Raw genomic sequence first — 24,840 nt, forward strand, 5'->3', positions numbered from 1 at the left:
TCTCTGTTGTTCGATTTCATCCCGGTTGGAAACGCCTCGAGGGGGAGTAATTTAACTTTCCTGGGACGCGGAAGGGCGCCTGCCGTTTCGTCACGTCCGTGACATCCCCTCCGGAATGGAATTCAACGTTGCAGTGGGTTGTTAAGCGTTCCTGTTCGCCCTTTATTGACGAAAAGGAACGAAGTCGACGGCGCTTCGAGGCTTGGCGAAAAGTTTGGATTTTTTAAGAACGCACCCTCGTCTTGACCACTTTATTCAAGGTCATTATGTAGGCTATCTTCATTCGCTCTAATTATGGGTCGATATAAATGTAGAATTGGTGATCGTTTCACTAAAAATACTCCTCATCTAACTCTCGACTTTTTATTACAAACAATGTGGTTTTAAGTAACGTTGTCCAAACTACAATGACTTTTAAACGTTCTCGGCGTTTTCCATCATCCCTCCGACTTTTATTGGAACGTCTGTTCGGTGACACGAGAGCTGCCGCGCGGGCGAGGTCTCGGCACTAAACTTGCAGGCATCAAGCACTCGAGGGAATTGCGCAATGTCACAGAGATGACTCTATAGATACAGGACACGTGTCAAGGTACCATTCGAACACTGCAGACGCACTAATGCCCGTCTATTTGGGCTCCACGCGTCGATTCAGCTTTGATCCACGAGCGTGTCGTATCCCCCTACGTACAAGGGTAACGCGTCCCGTGTGCGAGTAATTTAACTTCCGGTCCTGGGCGAGCATGCATGCTCCTGTCGGTGACGTCAAGTAAATTAAATTCACGGTCGCGTCACTTTCCTACCCGCCACCATCTTGTTTTTCAAGGGTATTATTTAATAAATAAATAATACTGTTTCGATAGGCTTATCACGTACGAAAATAACATTTACTTTGGCTGGAAGTACAGTCGATTTTAGATTTAAATTCCTAGATACTTAGGGATAGTTCGAATTACTTATTAATGACATTTGTATATCCATAGAAAATCTGAGTGAAAAAAAGAAGCTCGAAAAGCTTCGTTACGATAAATACAGGAAACAATAAACCTTTCTTACCCCCTGGAAATTATGTCGTTACATCCCTCCGTTACCAAACACCCCAACTGTGGACAGCCAACCCCCTCTGTCGCAACACTCAAACAGAAAACCACCCCAATTTCTGATTCCACCTACCACCACTCTTCAGACAACCGAATCGCATCAAACTAATCTTCGACTGCGAGTGCAGGACAATTTCCACCCCAAATCCGTCTCGACACGGCCAAAATATTTGCGTACACGAATTTCCATGCGACCGATAACGAAAAGGGTGTCACAGGGATACGAATATCTCCATAGGGGTAGATACGTATCGGCGTTGGCACGGGGCGATCGTTGTCCCGACTAACGAGCAAAGTGTCGGTGTAACATCGTCACGCGACCATCCTTCGCCCTCCGCCAGCCCCTCTGCAACCCCTTTTCTTAAACGTATGCATGACTCTCGACCGATTCGGCCCTGTTAACATATAAATTGCCGCTTAACGGCGAGACAATCAGTTCCCGGGGAAGCCAGCGAGGTGACGATGGGGGTGGTTAAAGGGTGATCCCTCGGTGGTAGGGGGCTGAAGAAGACACGCGACGAGGTGGAAAGGGACGAAGACGGATCGTCCAGGAGAAGGAGGAACCCAGGCTCCTAAACAACGAGGAGACTGGAACGGGTGGATTCGATTCAATTTCCTAAGAAACTCTTTATCTGTTCCTGCCTGACTGCATAGAGTCATCAGCTTTCCTACCTCTTCCTTTTCTACCTCTTGTCTGACTGCATATTGTATCCATTCTCCATGTTTGACTATATACAGTATCTGTTCCACTTGTCTGACCTCTCTACCTGACTAAATACGGAACCATTAGGTTGTTACATATGAATTGTCCGATTATTCGATCTCGGTAAGTCATATCCATCGTGATACGTCCCTGTGGTGGCAGATAATACTTGCGATTCGATTCAACTTCCTAAGAAACTCTTTAGCGTTTGAGATGCAGTCGGCGAAAGGATGAGCGCGCGAGGACGCACGGCGAGGGTGGGATGGAAACGGATACACGGACGAGAGGGGGGGGATGGACTAACTAAGAGGGGGCGAAAACGAACCGAAAAGAGACGCGCCAGCCCCTGTGACAGCGTCAGGGGAGGAGGGGGCGAAGTGGTAAAAGCGTAATAGGGAGAGACTCGAAAGAGACTGACTGGGGAAGAGAAAGGAGAAGAACGAGGCTCCGTAGGGGGTCGGAGGGGGGTGTTGATATCGGGAAGAACGGAGACGGAGAGACGACAACGCGAGAGGAGGGGTGCCAAGGAAGAACTCGAGGAACGATGTCTGCGGAAGGAAGAAAGAAGCCGTGGGGGGAAGTCGAGGGAGCGGGGTGTGACTAACTGACCGAGAGGGTGCCAGGAGCGCAGGGGAGTAAGGATTCTGTGCGCGCGCGCGTGACTGGCGCAAACTCTTCGTGCAGCATCCCTCGTCAGTTGCAAGTCAGGAACTGTCGCGTCCGCGTGGGGTGCGTATCGTGTCGCGCGCGGCTGGTGTCACGGTGTGTGCGCGGATATTGTACGCCGGTTAGAGAGGGCAGAGGAGAGGATCCCATAGAGTGACGTGGTTCAGGTGGACCGACAGCTGACGGTTGGGATTTCGAACGTGCCGGCAGCCCCGGCCACGGGGCACCGATGACAGTTGGCGGCGCGTGCCGCGGTACGTCGCCGTAGACCACCTGGATAACGGGCACGATCAACTCGAACGAGGGAATCCCCCGCGTCCCCAGGATGGATAAAGACGTTCGACGGAAGTGCGGGAAAGTGCGACGTGCTCTGTTCCACCTGCTGCTGATAGTGGGGGGTAAGTTTCACCGTGATCCGTTAACCCTTTCTCTACGACTGCCTACTCCGCCGGAGTACCGCCACCGAACGAAACCGTTCGTCGAAAGTGTACGCGTTGCGTGTCGTCGGGCTGCTTTTCTAGATACAGCCTTCGAAGTGTTAAACGACAGTGCTTGATCAAACAATCGTTCCTCTAACTATACAACGTAACAAATGTAGTTTATATTTTTAATATGAAGAGAAACTTATTCAAAATTCGAAGACAGTGGCTTCGAATCTCCTGATTTCCCCTTTAGACTCCTACAATCGTATCGTTAATTATATGTATCAATCGTACTGTCATATGGACGCCGGATATATCCGAGGATCGTACACGCAGTCGTCTCGCGGATGCCGGATATATTCGGCAATAGTAGCGAAATGATTAATACCCCGCCGACCATGTCGTGCACCAGGGAAGCGCCCCCTTTACCCTGTCTGGTTTCCGATCTTCAAAGGAAGGATTTTCTTCTCGAAAGATCGACTAAGTATCGACACGGCGTCGAACTATCGTAAGTGCGCCTGGTACCCCCGGGGAACCGATAAATCCCCTGGTTACCAAAGTTGCGCGGCGTTTAGCGCTACTACTTCGTCGTTCTGGAAAGTTGGGGAATCTGCTGATGCAGGAAGGGCCGTGGATTACCCGCAGACCCCCCTCAAAATGGGGGTCGTTTCACGCCGGGTGGGAAATCACGTCGTTACGACTTTTGTCCGCTCCCTGGAGATCCCATTTGGATCTGGTCGCGGGGCTCCCTGGATCCTCTGGACACCTTCTGGGATCGTTACGCTGGAGTGTCTTTTCGATTGCGGGGTACGCCGACTTCTTGGGGAATATTCTCGACCTTCCTCGCCCGCAATCCCTGGGATCTTCTCGTTCAATTTTTGCTTAATGCTCCGCGAGAGCCCCGTCGGTGATTCGAAGGTGAGGTTATGTAAAAATCGGAGAGGTAATAATCGAGAGGAAGGATTTTTTTTTTGGTTTCTGGATCGCTTTGAAAGCCGCCCGTGAGGATCCACTTTGGCAATAGTCGAATAAGAAATTACCAGGCACTGTCGAGGATCGACACAGGCAAATTCATCGACAAATTTAATATAACGTAACTCAATCGCTATGGAATATCAACCATGGACATGTCCGCGAGTGTAACTACAAACATTTCAAATGTTTCGAACGTCATCGTTGTACATTTTGCGCGGAGTAAGACCGGGAGAAAATTAACAAGCAACCCTTAATGGATCCATGGACGCTACTCTTGCAATCGCCTCTCCGTCGCTCGACGTCGTTTCTCACAAGTTCCACGCGATCGCCACCCTCTTCTGTATCATGGTTTGACAGTTATCGCGTGTTCTGATCGTAACTCTTTCGTGCGAACGCGCGCGGCGTGTAACGTGTCGGCGACTGGCAATTCGGTGCCCGACCGGGAAAATGGAATTTCAATTTCCTCCCGGAGAAGTCGGTTTGCAGCCCCTAACGAGGGATGCAAATTTCATCTCTGGTCGCGGGGGTAGAGACGGAGACCCGTTGCACGTTCGAATCCTGAGCGTGTCAAATTGGTCTGACTGCATATGGAGAACATCCGCGTGTTTGACTGCATAGAGTCATCAGTTTTGTTCTACCCGTTCTTCTTGTCTGATTGCATCGAGCCACCAGGTTTTTTTTTTATCTGTTCTTGGCAGACTGCATAGAGTCATCAGCTTTTCTACCTCTTCTCTGACTGCATATTGTATCCATTCTCCATGCCTGACTACATACAGTACCTGTTCCACTTGTCTGACTCTGCATATCGTATCCATCCTCCATGTCTGACTACATGCAGTACCTGTTTCACTTGCCTAACTCTGCACATTGTATCCGTTCTCTTTATCAGACTCCATACAGTAACTGTTCCCTCCGTCTGACAACATATTGTACCTATTCTCCTTGTCTGACTACATATACGTACATCCCTTGTTTATCTAGCCACTGCAACAATTCTCATTGTCTGTCTATACACACTCCTATTCCCCTTGCTAGTCTAAACACCTGCCTACTCTCCTTGTCTGACCACATACGATACCTATCCTCTTTACCTGACTAAATACGCAATTACTCAACTTAATAAACAATTTATTCTCATTGTTCCACTTACCATCAAACATCCTCCGAATCGAAATCACCAGACGTGCAGCACTTCGTTACCCATCCGAGCAGACGATACCCCAGCCATCCGACTGGATACAGTCTCGTTATGCTCCCTGCTCCAGTGGAATGAGACCGTATGTGGTCGCGGCAATATCCTCCCCGTCAGACCGTGTCCAGTCTTACTCCACCGACTCCTTGATCCTTGCCACCGAACTCCGTTGATTTCAATCTGCTAATTGCGCCTGACCCGGCGTTTCCTTGCTCACGGTTATCAGGTAGGGGGCGGCGGGCTTGAAAAAAATCCGCGGGATAAAACGCGAACCGAGCACACAGACCGGGCGAGAGACGCGGTTTGTTCCCCGTCTTCGGTTTCTCCTGAAAGGCTCCTTTCTCTTCCATTCCTGCACCCTCCTCCTCCTCCTCCTCCTCCTCCTCCTCCTCCTCCCATCGCCACCGCTTACCGATTCCCCTGATCTCTGGTCTTTCTTCTCGGATTCCGTTGTTGTTGCCGTTGTTGCCAGCGAAACAAAGCACGCGCAAAACGAGGAAGACGAGCTGGTCGCATCCGTGCGCGATACACATATTTCGCTCGCGGGCCACGGATTCTCACGGTTCTCGTGGAACTCGGCTGGCCGTTTAAAGGAAAATGGTTCTGGATCCGGACCACCGGCTGGATTAATTAATTAGGGCGGATTTATGGGAGGAGACGAGAGGGAGTCTTTGAAGTTGCTTTCGTTCGAATAGCTGGAAATTTTTGGATGACGATTTTCGATTCAAGATCATTTTCCATCAATCCCGAATAAACGACTTTTAAGATCGTGTACGTTGTAGCTTACCTACAAGAATGCTTCCGAATTCCAACCTAGACCTCCTTCCGATACATTGTGGTTACACTCGTTCCATCCATTCCGCATCTTAGTTTACGATTATCCCGCGGAGCTGGCGAGTTACAGTCGACGAGGCTTAACCACGGGAGACCACAGATATCGAAGACCGCAATTATTGACTCGGGCGCTGGGAGGTTTGCCTTCGGAGAAATTTCAAAGCGAAGAACGGCCGTCCGTCTTTCGATAACAGCGTCGAGTGTCGCCCATCTTTGCAAGAAGTTAACGATATTCTTCCGAGTTGTCCCTTCGCCGCCGACTGAATCTATTTACTGGTTTATTTTCGTTTCGACGCTGCGACGAACGAGGTGGTCGAAGGTTACCTTTTATGAGAGGTTCTTGCGAAGACTCGAGGCTTAATTGCAAGCATTTCCGCTTCCTTATGCAATTAGATATCTTTGCAGCGTAGCTGACTCGCGTACAAAGTGACGACCTTAACCTCCTCTGGAAAAATGCAATATTTCGAGAGGTGGGCATCGAGATTAAGCTTTACGAAGATTTTTAAAAATTCACTGTACTCCAATTCTTTTTCTCCAAATAAATATAAAGATCGTAAGAAATAGCTACAAGACGCTTCCATTTGCTGGCAGCTATTTCATCCCCAGTTTCTGTTGCACGGGAGTTCTCCGACCGCGATTGAGGAGGCGAGGAAGAAGAGACCACAGTTAGGATTTCGTTGTTCCAGTCTCACGGCGGTGTTCTCAACAGCCGCCAGCAAATGAAATTCCTCGAACCAAACGACGTCTCCGGTGACTTCGTTGATTCGAGCCTGCTAATTGCATCCGGCTGCCGTTCCCGTGGCTCGCCCAACGTTTCTTATTATTGCATTTGTTGCCTCGGACCTTGAGGGTGGGACAAACTTGGCGCTCACCGTCGCCTGCCAATTATTCCAAATCGCTTTATCGAATTATCCGCTCGTCGGTTACACCGTTTAACGATTCGCGACGCAAGACCCTCGCGGGTAAATCCTGTTAACGTTGGCGGTTCAAATGAAAACGATACGTTACGAAAAGGAGTTCATCTAAATTGAAAGCAGTGGATGGTGAAGATAGAGCTTTCTGATTGATAGACAGGAAGAAAATGTACCACCATCTATGTTTAACTTCTTTGTTTAATTTAACGATGTTAATAATTCGTATACACATGTTAGCAGTTTTAATTTCAATTTTTGTGTCAAGTTTCTCTCTAGATTTTATATACAATCCTTTATTTTTTAATAAAGAGTTAATTCTACTGGGCCGACTATATACCGACCTATACTACTGCTTGTCCTAGTTCGATCATACACAGACCTGCTTCACTGGGCTGGCCATATACGGACATACTCCACTTATTAGTTTATTCTTCGTACTTGGTTCTTCAGATTTTAATTAATGAAATTCATACAAAATGGATTTAATGGATACGTAGGTTATAAAGCAAAATTCGTGCCGCAGACGATACCGCGAGCAGAAGTGAATTGAAATCGTGGAACGAAGTTATCCTCTTCGAGGCTTCGTTGTCGGGGACGTGGATTTATAAAAATTTCGTTCCACGTTTTTTGATGAATTTTTGCACGCCGAATCACACCCCTGTCGATTGCACTCGCCGCGGAGCGCTCCGTGCGAAAGGAAAATGAAATTTTTTTTTTTTTCGTGCCCAGGCATACGGGGTGACCTATTTCAATTTTCTGGTAGGCTCATAGTGAACTCAGTCGTGAATTCTCGGATAAGTTCTAGAACTTCGTACTCGAGGGTGTCGCTAGTTCGAGGTCTTTCGAAATGTAACACATACAAATTACAAGAACGCAGCAATTTTCTCAATCGAATATCGATATCGCTCGATTTCTCGGGTATCGCCTTGGAATAATTTCTCATAAAGTTGACACACTAACTCCAGCGACCAATTAGTTGCAAAACACTTTCGCCAACCCAGTTAACGTCAAAAGAAAAAAAGGAACTTCCATGAATAAGAAACGAGACAAGAAGAATCTTCCTTTGCGCCCAGCCAACCGAGGAGGAATTAACAATCGTCTCCAGAAGAATTGTCCTAGCTGAAGAATGCTCGTTGCCATTGACAAAAGGCTCGGAAAGGCTCCCGTTGTCGTCGTTAAAAGAAGGAAAGGACACTTGGCCCGTGAATTTCGAGGCTCGCGCCGTGCTCCACTTCCCAAAGGCTGAACGTTGGGACTGCTTATCGTGAACCGCAGAGGAGAGCTCTGTCCGTTAGTTCCAAACGGACCGAGCTAACGCGGGGGGAAAGAATCGGTGTCGTAAAGCGTGAAACGATCCAGATCCTCGACGCCCGGAGACGACCAAGCGCTAAACACTAAGACCGCGGTAAATATTTTAATCCTCTCCCTGTGGCGTCGTCGGGACCGCCGCGACTGTGCTTTCGAACTTACCTGGCGATCCTTGAACGGGAACACGACGAAACTGGAGCATCGAGAGAGTTTGTTCCGTTCGTAGACTTCACCAGACAACGCCAAAGCGTCTCTCGAAACATTGGCCACGCTCGATCCCCGTGGAGGGGGCTTGGGTAAAATTATTTTTCCTAGCCGAGGAAGAGTCGAGGCGTGACGGTTTTGTTAAGACCCTCTTTCCTGAAACACTAAGAGGAGGCACCAGTCAATTTCTTGCTCGAGCACAGTCGATGGTTGAAAGCGTGAATATATTCTTTTTGTTGGGTTGGCTTCTCCCGTAATAGCTAGTAATATTCTACTAATTTATTTCTACATTGGATATAGTTGTTATACTCGTGTGTGTATGCATGGATCGCTATATCCATGTTCCTTCTACTAGTTTGATCATAGACAGACCTACTTCACTGGGCTGACCATGTATAAACATACTTCACTTGCCTGGCTGTAGCTGTCCTGTAGGTCTGACTACATATCGGTCTGCGCTATTTGTTTCCCACCGTTCTGTGAACTAACACGTCTAGACCAGTACTCTCTACCTCTCTTGCATCTGTTGTCGTCCACGTACAGTATTATTATTACAAACAAACCACTACGAGAAACAGTAACGAGATGTTTCGTAGCTGAGCAACGATGTCGCTGCAAGAAACGAGAAAGTCTCCTAACTGATGGCGCAGTAATCACCCAAGGGGGCGACTATTCCGACCCTTAGGGTTACTCTGTCCTCCGTCCCTCCCATTCTTCAACGTTCGAGCGTCCAGGATCAAACACGGCCGCGGGAATATTTCCTCGAGGCGACCACGGTATTCAGGATGCGGCTTTCTCGACGATACATTGTTTCCTTTTCGGATTTCTTCTCGTCCCTCGCCGCTTTGAGACCCACGAAGGATGTAGAAATGAAGAGGGTGGTTAGGTACGCTGGGTTCGAAGACCTCATCGACTTCATCCCTCCCGCGCCCCTTGGCTTCAACGCCACGATTGTTCTGCCACTCGTGTTTCAACCGTTGCTCGTCATCGTTCTCTCTCTTTGTCCCTGGAAGGCTTCCCGACGGGAACGTCGCGGAAAAAGATTTTCCCAGAGACTCCTTCGTCCCGTGGACATTCGATCCCACGTCGACAGAGGGGTAGTTGACGGGTAGTTTTATTTCGTTACTCGGGCGAACGTCTACTTTTAACGATTCTTTCATCTCTGGACCGTTTTGTAACTCCATGCTCGTTGTTCCGTGCACCCGTGTACGTGTCCTGAATCCTGGCACTCGGCTCCCATCGGCCATGATTCGCTGGAAGGATCCTCTGCGAAGGACAAACTTTGCCAGGACGTTCGGACTTGTCGGGATGATTCATCGATGCCGAGAGCACGCCGAAGTGATTGTACGTCGGCTATTTGCACTGTCGAGTGAAAATCTATGAGAAATGTACTTCAAAACGGGGTGCGTGTTCTTTTTTTTTTTATCTTTAACAGAGGGTGATGAAATAATTCAGATTCCTTGGAGAAGATATTTGGAGTACCGGTAGAATAGACTAGGTACTGTTTGGACAATTGAAATAGGCTCCTCGCTAATTTCGCAAGTAAAGTGGATGATGGTGCTTATTTAAGCGCGTAACATCAGGTCGTTTTTGTTGAGGTAGAAGTACTCATTTCCAATGAACAGTAATGCAAGTGGAATAGGATCGTGAGCTGCCCTGTGAATAGCATAGAATCCTACATGGTTAACTAAGTAGAACGGGTCTGCTTGCACGGTTACACGGCAAAACTTGAGGTCATGTACGAAAATAATGACTCCGGCGCATACGCAAGCGAAATATGGTCTTACCGTGCGCTATAAATGAGTCGTACATCGTTAACCCAGTAGAATAGGTCTGTTCGCAGTCAGACAAGTGGAACAAATTTTGAGGTTAGGTTCGAAAATAACGGCTCCTACGTAGACGAAGGAGAAACATGGTAGCACTCCGCTCTATACATGGCCTAGAGACGTACATGGTTAACTAAGTAGAATATGTCTGTTCGTAGTCAGACAAGTGGAAGAAACTTTGCTGCCAAGCTCGGAAACGCCACTTTAGCCGAACGGTTGCCTCTTTTGCGACACATTAGACATATTTTTGTGATATTCAACAATCCCCGAACAAACGAAAACGTGGCGTGTAAAAAATATGAAATCAACATATTTTTTCTTTATCAGAGTTGAGAAATACCAGGAGAATCTGCTCGACGGCGCACGAAGCAAGTTTCTTCTCGTCACACGTCGCAGAAGGAAGAAGGCTGACATGCACGACGGTATTATATTTGCATACTGCATTGGAAACATGCAGTCTTCTTGGACGCGGCCAGATTGAATATTCATGAGAATATCGCAATCTCTTCGAGACGTCGATGCACTTTGCCCTGAATAAACTCTCGGGGAACGGTCGTGGGAGGGGTGCGGTGATATAAAAAATTCGAAATTGAGCAATTCGAATTATCAGAGCTTTTGTTTGCTCCGCGTGCGTATCAGTTCGCGGGAACGAAGGGATGGGGGTAGACAGATAATGGGGAAACTCGGTGGAAAAATGTTTCCGACGGTCAACAACAACAAGGTCGTTCGAATTTCTATGCCGAAGGAGAAAAAAACGCTGGTATCTATCGCTCGTGGAATTTACCTTTGAGAAGAGTCGCCTTTCTCTCGATACAAAACGGTGCTTCGCGTTCAAAGAACGACTGGCTGGGACCCTTTCGCTTCGCTAGCGGACGAGATTTCCAATTTTCGAAGCATCGGCTATTCATTGATCGCCCGAGTCCGCTGTTTCGTTGATCAACGACTAAATTCTTTCTGTTTCGCTACAACGGGGAATTTAACTCTCCTAAATTCAGGTTCAATAAAACACAGGTGTCTGTTGCAAAGTAATACTCTGTCGATCTATCATTAAGAATATTATTAGTCATATGTTAATATATTAATCGACCAACCCCATTCTTCCTGCTATTATATATTACCTCGGTATGACCAAACATGTACCTGTTCTACTCATCAGCCCACTGGAAATTCAACACATTTCACCAAACTAAACGCTATCCTCGCAGCCTGACAACAGGCGTTCTCGCGTCACTTATTATTTGGCGAACACCGATCAGAGCTTCCCGAAATGCGCACGCGGTTTCACTGCATTCGCACGAACACACGAGTCCTCACACGTACAGGTCTATACTACTCGACGACAGAATTCTCCTATCGGTTCTACGAGCCATCTCGTCGTCCTCCCTGCAAAATGAATACACTCGCCGTGCTCGTCTAACCACGTACGAGGAACTATCCCACTTGTCTGTCAAAATACGGCTCCATTCTACTTGCTCTCGGTCTGCTTCTTCTTCCTCGTTTGCCGAGCCAATTTATTTCTCCTGGAAACGTAAGACGCGCATCTGTCGGTGAACAGGTTAGGTCTCTTTCTTAATTGTCCCCTCCCAGTCGATTCTAATTTATACGATAACGGTACCATTCTACGGAACAGCGTCTTCCTGGAGGGATAAGGGGGCGAGAGCCCTTTTCCAGGGAAGAGGGTCTTCGTCGATAAATAGCAGCCTTCGATTGGACTTTTATTCCTGAAATCAAGTTAATCTGTACGACCGGTTTTCCATCGATTTCCATCTCCACTTCGCGCCCGTTTCAATTGGTGCTCGATGTCGCGGAAGAAACTAAAGATCAAAGGGTACCACCCCCTCATCGACCTCCTCGCGCATTCCCAAAAGGGCGCATTCGAGTTTTTTCCTCGAATTCTTTTTCATCTCAGCTTTCGCTACGGATTTCGTCTCGGGATGCTTCCTTCTCGTTTGCTTCTCTTTTCTATTTTCACGCCACGCGATTTCTTCTTGTTCGTATCGATCCCATCTAAGGCTGCGTGCGTTACACGCCGGGAGGAACGAACCGTGCTCGATAAGCCGCGTGTATTTTTCGTTTAACATGGCCGTGCCTCGAACGACTACGTTGGGTTTCTTGTTTACGGCACGGCGCGCATGTGTCGGTCGCGTTGTTGATAAGGGAAAATCTGGGGCGCTCTCGAGGATCTTCGAGGCCACGGTTAGGTGGTTCGTTTCTCTCGTACGAAGACGCCGCGGTGGAGTTGGAAAATGGGATGAGCCAGAGAGGAAGGGAATCGTGACTTTTCCCTGAATTATTTGCGAATATTCTCGTTGGATTTACGATATTTATTGGAGGGGTGGAAAGGGATGCGTGACAGTCGTTCTCTTATAGAAACATTTGTTTGGAAACGTATAATATTTCTATTCAACCTCAGAAGAAGATAAACATGGAAATTAGGGGTGTAAGTTCAAGGATTCCACGAGGGTTATCCATCGAACACGACGACTGCGGACCTGTAACGATGCAGCACAGAGTGGCGAATGAGGGTAGGGGGTTAAGGAAGGAAGGAAGCCAAGGGTAGGGAACGAGCATCAGGACGAGGGTCTCGGAGTGTTTCCTTTGCCGCGTTACCAGTCGGGAATCGGGGCTCGTTACGATCCCCCCCCCCCTCCCCCACCCCCCGGGCGCGAGCGAAGTTTTCCTCGTAATGGAGGGCGAAACGGTCGCGGATTCGCTCGCTTCTTTATTCATCGCTCGCAAATTGTTACTCCCCCTCCATTCCTCGTCTCCCGTGGTCCCACGCGGCGAGAAGAAAAGGTGAAAAAAAAAACCAGCCTCGCCGGGAGGAACGGTGACAGAGTCAATTAGTTCGTTACGCCCGTCCCCGCCCTCGCGGACGATTTCATTTCAATCGGGGAGAGGAACTGTCCTCACCTCCGACCCTCCGTCCCACCTAACGGTTCCTTCCGTTTCCCTCGAAATTTCAATACCGCTCCGGGGTGCGGAAGACGCGGACTGTGAAAATGTCTCCCTTTATTTCCGCGCGACCGTGAAAAACTCCACTCGTTAATGAATTCAGGCGACGAAAAGCGTTATCACCTTTGACGAGGACGTACGTCGTAGGGGTACTTCGATTGGGGGATGATTTCCGATCGAGACCAGTGTTTTCAAAAACTGTCTCGCGATAGTTGAATTGTTTCAATATTCATTGGTTTTAAATTGGATTTATTTCGAGGCGTCTGTCTGGCACGGGCTCGTTCTACTTGACGATTCGGATAGGGACCTCCGTGTTGATCATTTTGGACAATGTACCGCCATTCTATTTTGTATGGACGCTACGACTTTCTACATGCTCCTCTGCATACATCTATTTTAGTGATCTGGCTACGTACGAATCCGTTCTACTTAAGTCAGTGCACGGGATCCTATTGGTCTCGCCATATACGGACCGATATTACTTGTCTCTCTATCGCCAGATATACAGTCGGTCGCATAAATATTCGCACCCTCTATGTCTATCGAAGACATTTGTATAAATTAAACGACAGGTTTGGTGTTTCCAAATAAGTCTTTCGTTACAAATATATGCATGCGCGAAGTATATTCATGTATATGTATATAATGTAAACTTACTCGGAACACGTTCATGTTTGCGATAAAGATGGATGGGAAAGGAAACATATCGATGAGAAATTAGCTTTGAACACGCCAAATCGAATTTAGCGATGTATCCTCCGTCGAACCGTTTTGCCGGAATCGAGGCGCCGTATTTGGGACCGGTATCGATGGCTGGTCGCAGATGATCTCCTTTCCTCGTTCACTCGTGCGGACGGTCGCACGAGGATAGTTATCGATGGACAGGAGTATCACGAATCGCTCCACGGAACGGAATGCCGCTCGCGTAGCACCGAGAAGAAACCCACGCCCGTGCAATCCCTCTGCACCGTCGATTGATTCGTAAACATCCACCCCCGCACCCCGTCCGCGCGCTTGTCCTCCACGTCCTCACGGTGGACACGTTCGGTTTACCCTCTCCTCGCAATCATTTGTCGCAAACGTTCCCAGCATTTTCGAAATTTCCTTCCGAGCGGGACGACGGAACTCTTTCGAAAGCTAAAACAATTCGACGGAAGCTCCCAAAGGAGAGGGCGGAGTTAGGGCAACCGGGGGCGGCGAGAGCGCGGTACGTGACGCTTTTCTAAAATATTCTTCGCAAACAATTTGGCGGAAATCAAAGCGAGGAGCAAGCACGAATAACATACGTGACAATATTCGCGAACGCGCGGTGTCTCCAAGAATAAACAATTCAGGGTGGCGGGGGGCGGAGGGGTGGTGAAAATTCCGGCGAACTATAAACTCGTCGACTTCGCGTCCGTTCGTCACTCACCGCGAATACAGGATGACGTTCGTCGACGGAGAACTGACTAACGCGGACTCTCTAGTTTTGCTGGTACGATCTTTCTGTCTCCCACGAATACACCATTCCCACGAGTTTCAGCGTCTATTCAGACACGTTTGACCCGATACTTTTTGATCTTTCTTTCTCCCATGAATACGTCATGATTTTCACTGTGTTTTCGAACACGTCTGATCTAGGACGTTCCTATACCCCTTCCAGGACTGATCTTTTCTTCTCCCATGAATACATTTCGTTTTGTTCCGTCTACCAGACACGTCCACCTTACGACGCCTCTTACTTAATCATTTTTGTCACGTACCACTCGTCATTGCGTACCCACATGTATATTATGTACAAAAGAAACACCATTCCTCGGTCACCTATTACGCAACACCGTAAATAATCGAAATTCGGACGTCGCCATAGTATTTTTCACTCAGTCGCGAGATCCCCGGCACACTGAATAAAACATCCCACCCCACGCGTAATTCCTCCCATGACTTCTCCCCGATCCCTCTTTCTCCCATCTATACATTTTCGAAATGGTAATCGCGTCGTTCGATGCCTCGCTAAGGGCCGCTTGTACGTAAAGGAGCACCGATACGACGCCCGCGATCCTCTTAAGCCTTATTTATTATACCGTCTCGATCGTCTACTCGACACTCGATCCCGTAGCGGGGGCGGTTACCCCGCTCGCGCCTCGGGGCAACCCTTGCCACCTGATCTTGATTTGTTGCTGTAGGCTCCGCTTACGCTTGTACGCGATGCAGTTCAAGGAACATACTCGTGTTGGGACGATAACGGGAAAGGAACGCTCGAGTAAATTCACGTATGCATTTCACCCCTTCCTTAGGGGAGTGTGTTATCCTTAAAAGTTGACTGTCGATTCCACGTCCTGGATATGCTAGACTGGATAAATATATGTGGAGTATTTAGAATATTTTTTATTATTTTTCTGTTTTTATTTTCTTTATTTTTAGTATTATTGTTTCTGAGAGAGGATATAGATCTATTACAGTATGTCTGACCACGTACAGACCTATTCTACTAGTTTCACTACAAAGCAACGGCGTAACCTACACGCAATTTCTAAAACATCTTTATAATTTGTAACGCTAATTTTAACGCAGTCTACCGCACTTTTTAGGACTCCGCGAGCAATTTCATTTCTAAATATACCATTTTTTTTTTCACATCTACCCCGCGACATTTAATTAAAATGCAAATTCGGTACGAGCGAGGTTCGTCATTGTTAAATAAGCACACTTGAGAATTAATCGTCTACAGACTTGTTATCTAAATCTAAATACCCGATTCGATGAATATTCCGGACGGTATTTTGGAAAATCCGCCACGCACGGACTCGCGCTGCCATCGAAATTGCTTATCGCGGGCTAATCGATTCGGAATAATTCGGTTTATTCGGGACGCCGTTTGCCGGCGCGCATTATATTCTGTTTCGACAGCGCGGCCGATCGCGGATTCCGTGAATTTTTGCTCGTAGGTCGCGCGGCAACGCTCGTTGCGCTAACGAGCCGTCCCGTTTAAAGACTGGTGGTTAATAATTAATTAGCGCGGGACTGCGTATTATTCAGCGAGTGTTGGGGTCGATTAACTGAATTATTCATTCATTACCCGCGGTGTTTCCTAAGCTAGTTCGTTACACACCGCGTTCCTGCGACTATTCAACCTACGCCACCGATCCGACCCCGCCGAACCATTGCCACGGCTACATAGGAAGCTCCGGCGCGAAATTTTCACGCTACCGCGGATATCCCGGTTGGATAATCGAATTACGACCCTTCTTCGTTATTCTATTACGCCGTTCTTTACTACTCTAGACTTACGCGAATGTGTTTTTAAGAAATTAAATTATGAATATGTGGCTCCTTATCAAATTACGTATGCGTATGTATTGTGGTTTTTTTAATTAAATAACGAACCCTTCCCGTCCGATAGTGTTCCAGTTAATCAAATTATGGCTTCGAGGAAGTGTTTTTGCAACCAATTTTTAATTATTTTGTATCGTGAGTAGTTGAGGATTTCTTATTCAACAAACTTTTTTTCTTATCGATTTACACATTCTTGGACCCTATATGTAGACACTTTTTAATTCTTAATTTAATTGATCGTTGCCGCGAATGGTTCAATTTGTCAAGAATGTCAAGGTGAACCTGTCAATCGCCCCTAAAAATAATCCGATCGCACAGAGCCCCGCGCAAAGGTGGCGCATTAGCCCCGACCCGTATTCGCACTTTGCGAGGTGGGGAGCAGGGAAAGAGCCACCCCCGCGGCCGCCGAGATTCGCGCGACCCAAATGCGGCTTTCGAAGCGTTGGAAATTGAGAAAAGTCGGCCGAACGAAACGTCGATCGGTCGAATTCGATCGAGTGGTGGCCCGTGGTGGGAAGAACGTCGATTATTGCGAGCCGGCTGGCTCGTTTCGTGCCAAACGCGCCCCCGCAAACCTCAGCGGTTTTCATATTAACACATTAACTGGCCAATCGAAAATTACGAAAAATTAATTCTACCTTTCCCCACCACTTTTACGGAATTTCAAGCTCGATCGTGCCCTGAGAAATGAATTCTAATTGTGTTTTCTTGAATTAATATCGTTTAAATTAGAGTCGATCGTATCGTTAAATTTAATCGGTCGATTGATTTATGATCGTACAGAGATGCTAGTAATATTTTTAACGAAATTCCTAGTCAGATTTCCTCGGTAGTAGCGAACGAACCCGGTTGTTTGGTTATGAATCAGCACTGTGAACATTTCCCCATCGCGATGCAGGACACGTTCAATCCCTGAAACGTTCATATTTACCAGGACCATGGCGTATTATTTATGAATAGGTGATTATATCCGCTGTAACCAGCTATTACGTATCGATATCCAAGTATAATTTACCCGATCATAATTTATAACGAAAACTTGAATACCGATGGCTTGTGTTCCGATTAATCTCTGTTTCTGCTCTGTGTGAATACCAATATTACTACTCAATCCTTTAAATTTAAGAAATTCCTCTTAATAGTCGCTACACAATAATTCATTAGAAAGATCACTTTAATTGTAGTTGATACTTCCATTAGTGTCCGAAGAAACAGCTTGCGTCAGGACACCCTGTTTAATTCTCTCATCTCATCGAGCGAGGAAACTTTTAATTCTCGTGATTTCCTCATTTTTTTCGCTCTCAAATAAAAATAAAAATTCCAAATAAAAATTGACGACCATTCTTCGCAGATATTTGAGAACGAAACAATTCTGTGTCGGAGGTGATCTCGAGAGCTATTCGAAAATTCCCTGGAGGGTCGGTAGCCACGAAAGGAAGTTCCAATTGCTACGCAACAATTGAATCGTCCGCGGAAATGTTCCACGGGTAGCACATGTTGTCTGTAAGCGCGCGCGATCCATATTCAAGCAGGCGGCATCAAACGCGCGGAAGGAGCACCGGAATGCATGCAAATTCGGCTGCCCGAAAAAAAAAAAATGCAGAACCGAAAAGAGAACTCGATCCGAGGTGAATGTTCCACTTGCGAAAAGAGAATCGAGGAATCAATCGGGAATTTAACCCTCGGATTGCGTTAGTTTAAAATTGAAAAGCCAACGAGAGGAATGAAATAAAGTGACAGAAAAATAAAAATAATTGCAGAGACAAAGACCAGCACTCTTACCTAATTAAATTAAGATACCGTGAAAATTATTTCCTGGCTTCCTTGGTAACTCTTCGTGCTCTATACGATGCAGATATAACCTCAAGAATTTTCAATTAGAAAAGATTTCAAGAGTCGCGAAATTTCAGAGAAAATTTCTGAAAAACTTGACGGATCATCGCGAGAGTACGAACGTCAGAGATCGACGTTTTCGTTAAATGGAGATAGCGTCGAGTCTGCCGACTCTGATACACACGTGTGTGATTCTTTCTTTTTTAAACAGCCGCGAGACATTTCGTCCTTTCACCCGCTTTAATTCCGCTCGCATAAACCGCTCCGGGAGAGCGTCACAAAGGAAGAGCCAGCCGCGGATGAATATTATTCTTTGTGCGCGGGCGGCGATTATGAGGCGAATTATTGCTGCAATGGAAAAATTACGCGATCGAGAGGCTCATCCGCTTCGGTTCGAAAAGCCTGGAATATTCTAGCATAGTGTCACAGAGAATACTCCGAGGGACTGGTACAAAAGAGCTCTTGCCTCGTCGTTGATCCCTCTGTCGAGCTATGCGTCGCGATTATTCTGTCTATTAAAGGGGCAAGGGGTTATCAAAGGGGCGATTAAGTGGCTGATTATCGGAATGCTTAAATTTGACACGTCTAAGGTTGTTCGGAGACGTTGGGTACGAGGACTATCTCTGAGCTGAGAATTTTGGTATCAAGCCTGAACTTCGAAGCTTCATTCGAAGCTCGATTTAAAGCCTCGGTAATTTTTTGTTTAGAAAACTGCTTTAGACACTCCTTTTTATACAGAGTACAAGTGTGACTCTCTTTGAGAACTACTACGTAAGTTGGAATTTTTATTTCAAATTGGCGCTGACAAGAATGGTTGGCGTGGGTGATCGTGGCTTTTAAATTCGGGATAAAAAGTAGCGTCGCGGAAATGCGAATTACTGTATCGACGCACTGGCCCTTCCCTGGGAAAACCATTTGGGATTCCTCCAGAGAGATAGAAATTCGCGCAATTATTTGCGGGAATGAATTTCACCGAGATTGGGGAAAGGTAAGGGTTCATTAAAAGTTCCTCGCGATAGTGTTTTCCCCAATTCGGACCTGCTGATGCGTTGAAAATGGAGTCGGAGGATGGGTAGACGGTGTCGTACACAATAACAAAGATCAAATTAATTATCGTGGGGCACGGAGATGCATCATGTGTACTCCGTTATGGTAGTTTAACTGTTAATTAAACGAACTTCCCGTTGTTTTATTCACGTGAAATACAACGATCGTTCCGTACAGTGTTAATTTAAAACGTATTTAATTTTACGCGTTTGAATTTACGATATTCGACCAGCGACCATGTGGGAAGCCTGAGAGTAAATGAATGGGAAATTAAATAGTAGCGATTTTATCTACATTCACATTTGACGAAACGTTCGTTTCGTAACAAATAATCAAATATTGAAATCGTACAATTTTACAGTACTCTACAATAACACGAAACCGATTCATCTACATAATCGAATTTTTTACAATATTTGACAACCAATCTCCGCGTTGAATACATACTCTGTACTCTTTTGAAGATTAAGGGAAGTACATTACCACCCGTTTCCATTTAAGGGTGGCGCGTTACCGCCCCGATATCTTAGCCGGTGCCCCGAGGGGTAAACGCGAACGACTATTTCCCTCAAGCCCTCCGGGCGTTTCCACATCACCGTCGCCTTTGAATCCTTAACAAATATCGCGGCAGTAATTATTTTCCGTTTCGCCGAGTAGCAACAAGTTTTTTCTCTCACGCTATTTTCCAAAGAGGACGTCTAAACCAACCGAGCCGCCCCCGTCGGTCCGTTGCTCCCTCTCAATCTTCCCTGGACCGCTTCTTTCCCCCCTCCCCCGTCCCATTGTTTCTCGTCCTCCCGAAGGCTTAACGGCCCTTTTATCGTCGGCCTTTCTTCGCCACGCTGGGTGCAACCGTTATAAAAGCTCGGCTGCAATGTAAGAAACGCGCGATCTCAGCGCGTTCCACGAGTCCCGGGAACAATGGAAAATGGAGCCAGCCAACAATCCACCCCACCCCCCCCCTGGACCACCGTTCCGACACCCCCCAGCCCCGGTTGTGTTTCTATAGACAGCGCAGATTCTGTTCGGATTATTGTAAACATTCCTCGGTCGCTGTCGTCGGGCGTCGGCCATTGTCACGTGACGGCCGGGGAAACTGGGAGGAAAATTAAAAGGTGGATCGAATCCGTCGTCGTTCTCCCGCGAAGGAATCGCTAACGACTTTTAACCGCTCGGGAAATAGCGCTTTTCCAGGGAAAGTATTCGTGTACATTCAATTTCAGTCAGAATTGGAGTCTTTTTCCGAAACGAAATCTTGTTTCATCGCTCCGGTGTGATTTGTAACAAGTTCTGGGACGGAGAAGTACAAGGCGGATTTATTTGCTGAATTCTTAACGGGGTAGTTTTTTCGGAAGCTGCAGAAGAAACGTGTTTTCGGGGAATTTATTGCGAGTGAACGGTGCGATAGATTCGTCTGAAATTTTTATCACTGCTTTAGCGTATTTCTGAGATATAAGAAATATATTTCTTTTTTATCATAAAAATGACGATAAAAATTGTTTACCAAAGAAGACCTCGAACCTCCACTTCGAGGAGTCCGATCCTCTCGAAGAATAAAATCTTCCGACAAACCCAGAAACCATCAAAATTAACACATTCCAATTTTTGTTTACCCTATCGACTCATACCACGAAGAGTATTCCCTCCAGAACGATAAGTCCTCGTCGTCTTCGTCCCGAGAACTAATTTCAAGGCTCCAAGTCCCTACACGGTTTTCCTAACCTATCGATCAACTTTCTCCGATTCGAAAAATCGACCGACCCCAGAATGCAATATCGTAAGCTCCCGTTGGGCAATTTCGCTTTCAGAAATCGCGGGGAGAAAGCCCGGTCGGCGATATCCGAAGATTTCCCTCCGAACGTCGATTTCCCCCGGTTCCATATTTTCCCAACTTCTCTAATATCCGCGGAGCGTACAAGGGAGGACGCGAGCTACGTGTTTTTGAGGAGAACAGCGTGTAACGTCAAGGAACATCGGGAAGAGCACGGGACTGCGAATTTTAAGCACGAAATTGCGGCGAGCTTATTCCGCCAGGGGTGGGGCGGGGAAGCAACACGGTAAATTAGGGGTGTTCCCGACGTCTGGGAAAGTAGCGAACAAGTGTTCGGGGTCGGATGGGAGCGAATTGTTGAGATTACACAGATTCCACGGATTTATCATTAGGATTATAAGCGCGATTCATTGTTGTCAAGTTGACTTTCGCGTGGTACCCAGGAATCTCGCGAAATGGAATGCATAAATCAGGGAATGGAACGGTAATCGAGTCGTTGGAGTAGCGATATTATTAATTCCGTACTGCATAAACATTCGCGGTCTAATGCTAATAAACACCACCTACAGCCATACACGGTACTACCACGATAATATTAATAACAGGGACGTGAACAAATGTTTAATAGAGTAATCTCGTAGATCGATCCAAATTCTGACGAGGGGATCAACGAGCAATATTCAACCGTCACGAGAACATCTTACACCTCATTCTTACATTTTTGCTCCTAACGAACCCATAATAAACAATGATTCGACTAGTTCAGCGAACGACGATTCGTAACGAGTCACGCCCCCGCCAGGCCGTTCCAATCAGCCCGTACCGCGAATGAAATCAGCGCCGACGGAGAAGCCGACCGCGGGAATAACGGCGAAGAATAAACGGACCAAGGAACGAGAGCAATTTAGCATAGTGCCGAAGGGAGCGCTGGCCAACGGGCGACCCTTTAATCGAGTCTCTCGCCCCCCGTCGATGAAATTATCCTCCGCGTTCCACGGGACCAGATGGGACGCGGAGAAGAGGAAGCCGGGGGTCAAGGAGAGAAAAAGTGCCGTATGCGGCCATTTTCTGGCTCCGTGAACCGCAAAAAAAGTCACCGCGCGCGGTTTCCTTCGACGCTGGACGCCGCGGTGCCAGGGACGCTCCCGCGCTGGTCACGCTCGGTCGAGCGGAACCGAAACCGGAACCTATTTGGAGAATTACATCCGGAAGCATTTCCCGTTTCTCCTGCTGTCCTCTCGCCTTATTTATGTCCCTACCCCTCCCTGTTCTTTTTTCGCTCGGTGGTTCCCTGTCCGTTCCTTTCCGTACTGGCAATCGATGCAAGACGGCTGGGAATCGCCCCGAACTTCGTGGTTCGATAGGAATTGCTTTTCGAGGGGATTCGAGGTGCGTTTTGGTATAGCGGTTGGTAGACATTCCAAGATTCGTGGATGTTAGACAGGAGAGGTTTCTAGGGTTTCTCGAAGTCAAGCTTCGAGGAATAATTTAACCCATTTCCGAGTCGACAGGCTCGATTGTGTCGATCGAAAGCGAGAGTTTAATTACCTATTGACGTATCTATTTACGCTTCTAAGCGCAAAGTATCGTATATAGTGTTATATTTAAACTTGTACTTCGTGAGAACACTACATCTTCGAATTGAACTTCGTGAAAGTACCGAACTAATTACCTCGCTTCCAAGCGAACCGTTAATTATAAATACATCTCTCGGTGGCGGGAATCTTCGTATTCAAAGATTGTCTTCGTCAGAAACTTCCCCCTTATCGAGTTTGTATAAACGACTCAACTTTCGAGTAAATCGTCGATGTCAATTTTGTCGCCCGAAAGGGGAAATAATGCTGTATTTAATATTGGACTTTCCGCTCTTCGGATTGACCTTGTAAACATTACTTATCCACCCACCTCGCTTTCGAGCGAACCGACGACCCCCGTCTTTTCTTGAAAGCGACAACTGCGGTACGTAAAGTTACATTTCGCGGGAAAACCAACTTACCCTGAAACGAAACTTCTAAAAATGGTTCAACCACCTTCCTTCCGGTGAGTCGATGCTCCTAACTTCCTTTCCTGAAAGCGAGAACCGCCGGACATAACCTCTGGTGAGTTAAACATCGCGAGAAAACTTTCTACTTTTTCATTCATCCCCCAAAAATGACTCGTCTCCGTTTCGGATGAGCCATCTCTTCCCATCGAACTTCCACGATTGCAAAATTTCGATCGGTGATTTATCCCGACGGCCAGAGATTCGAAATTTTCCGTTCGATTAGAAAAGAAAATAAGCGACGCCTGTCCGAACGCGGGGGTCGAGGCGCGCAGACCGTGGCGAGCTTCACCTAATCAGTTCCAAGGTGGATAGATTTTTAAGTCTTTGAAACGTCGGGGAAAGTTTTCAGCGGGAAGGAGGGAGGGGGTGTCGGTCTGGGTTGGCTGCAACGGTCTCAGGGCTCCCTGGAAAGAAATAGGAGCAGAATGCACTGGAAGAAGTATGTGATCCACGGTAATGGCCGACGCCTTGCAGCTCTCTCGAAAACTTTCGACTCGAAGGTGAGTCTCTCGGCCCCATCCACCTCCGGCTCCGTCTTCGATCGTTTCTCGCATCCCCTCCTCTATTTCTCGATCTACGTACGAAGTCCACGTTCCTGCGGTTTTTTTTTTCTTCTCCATCCGAAGTCGTTTCACCCTTATTCGAAGGCTTAACGGTGTTTTCATCGGGTAGACTTTCGTCGCTGCGCGCGGAGCAATCCTTCTGAAAGCATGGCTACTATCGTTAGGTTTTATCCTCATTATCGTCGAGTTCGCTGGTTTCGACGTCCGGCGGGAACACCGACCGGTAGCTGCAATCGGAGTTGCTTGTTTCTCGAGTCTAATTGTTTTTCCATTACTTTGCCCGTTACCCGGGGAAGTGGGAATCTTGCTCGAGGACTTGAGGACCTTTCTTTGTTCCGAGAACAAGAACGCTGTCCCGTTTATAGCCGATTCGGATCTACTTTTAATTCTTCCCTGGTACTACTCACGCGCGAATGGAATCTCCGATACTCGATGCCTTCCTTTTTGCCCTGACAGCGTCTGCCGTTTGCCGCTGCACTTCTCCAGGCTCTTTCGAGTTCGGTTTGTTGGCCAGTCGCTTAGAACAATGTAGAAGTCTCTAGCGTAGGAAGAATAAAGGGCATTATTATTTACTAAGTACACGGATCAATTCTTTGTTTTGAAATGCATCGACGAGGCCTTTTACTATTTTGATATTCGAGGCTTTTTATGCGTGATCAGCTGACCGGGTATTTAGAACATTTTGGTCCCGTTTTGCGCGAAGAATGCATCGCCAATCGTACCTACATTTTTCTATAGCGTTTGGCATCTAATTAACAAAGCTACAGTTCGCAAAATGATTAAAAACTTCTTGGTCCCTTTTTGCATCCCCCATCGTGTCTCCGTGTTTCTGACGTTTATAATGAAATATTTGTTTATTTCTGCAGCATATGGTACCGAGAGTGAAACCATCTGTCTTGGTCCGCCACCCTTTCGAGTCATGAAGGGGTGTAGGTTTCAGAGTCAGGTTGACTTTATTCCGCGAGTAGTCAGAACTCCAAACGAAATAATGGCCCTGGACCGGCAACAAATTCTCGAGGACGCGCCTCGGGCCAGTGGGGTTGATACGTGGTGAGCTGGCGTCGCGGAAGAAAGGTCGGGGGATGTTAGCGTCTCCGGCAGTGGCGGATGGCGGCTACATTTAAAAGTATAATTTTAAAATGGCGTCGCGGAACACACGAAGTGGCTCATA

At 47.1% G+C, this 24,840-nt stretch overlaps 1 protein-coding gene across 1 annotated transcript in view; it reads left to right on the forward strand.

Annotated features, from left to right (window-relative positions):
- Positions 1 to 2,498: 2,498 nt before the first annotated feature.
- The window catches only part of LOC128874991 (uncharacterized), a 128,646-nt gene continuing 106,304 nt past the window's right edge, over positions 2,499 to 24,840 (forward strand). The window contains exon 1 of the mRNA XM_054120248.1: positions 2,499 to 2,864. Coding sequence (XP_053976223.1) covers positions 2,792 to 2,864 — 73 coding nt within the window. The 5' untranslated portion in view covers positions 2,499 to 2,791. The remainder of the gene's footprint in view (positions 2,865 to 24,840) is intronic.

The sequence above is a fragment of the Hylaeus volcanicus genome, chromosome 4 (genome assembly GCF_026283585.1).
Source record: "Hylaeus volcanicus isolate JK05 chromosome 4, UHH_iyHylVolc1.0_haploid, whole genome shotgun sequence".
Lineage (NCBI taxonomy): Eukaryota > Metazoa > Arthropoda > Insecta > Hymenoptera > Colletidae > Hylaeus > Hylaeus volcanicus.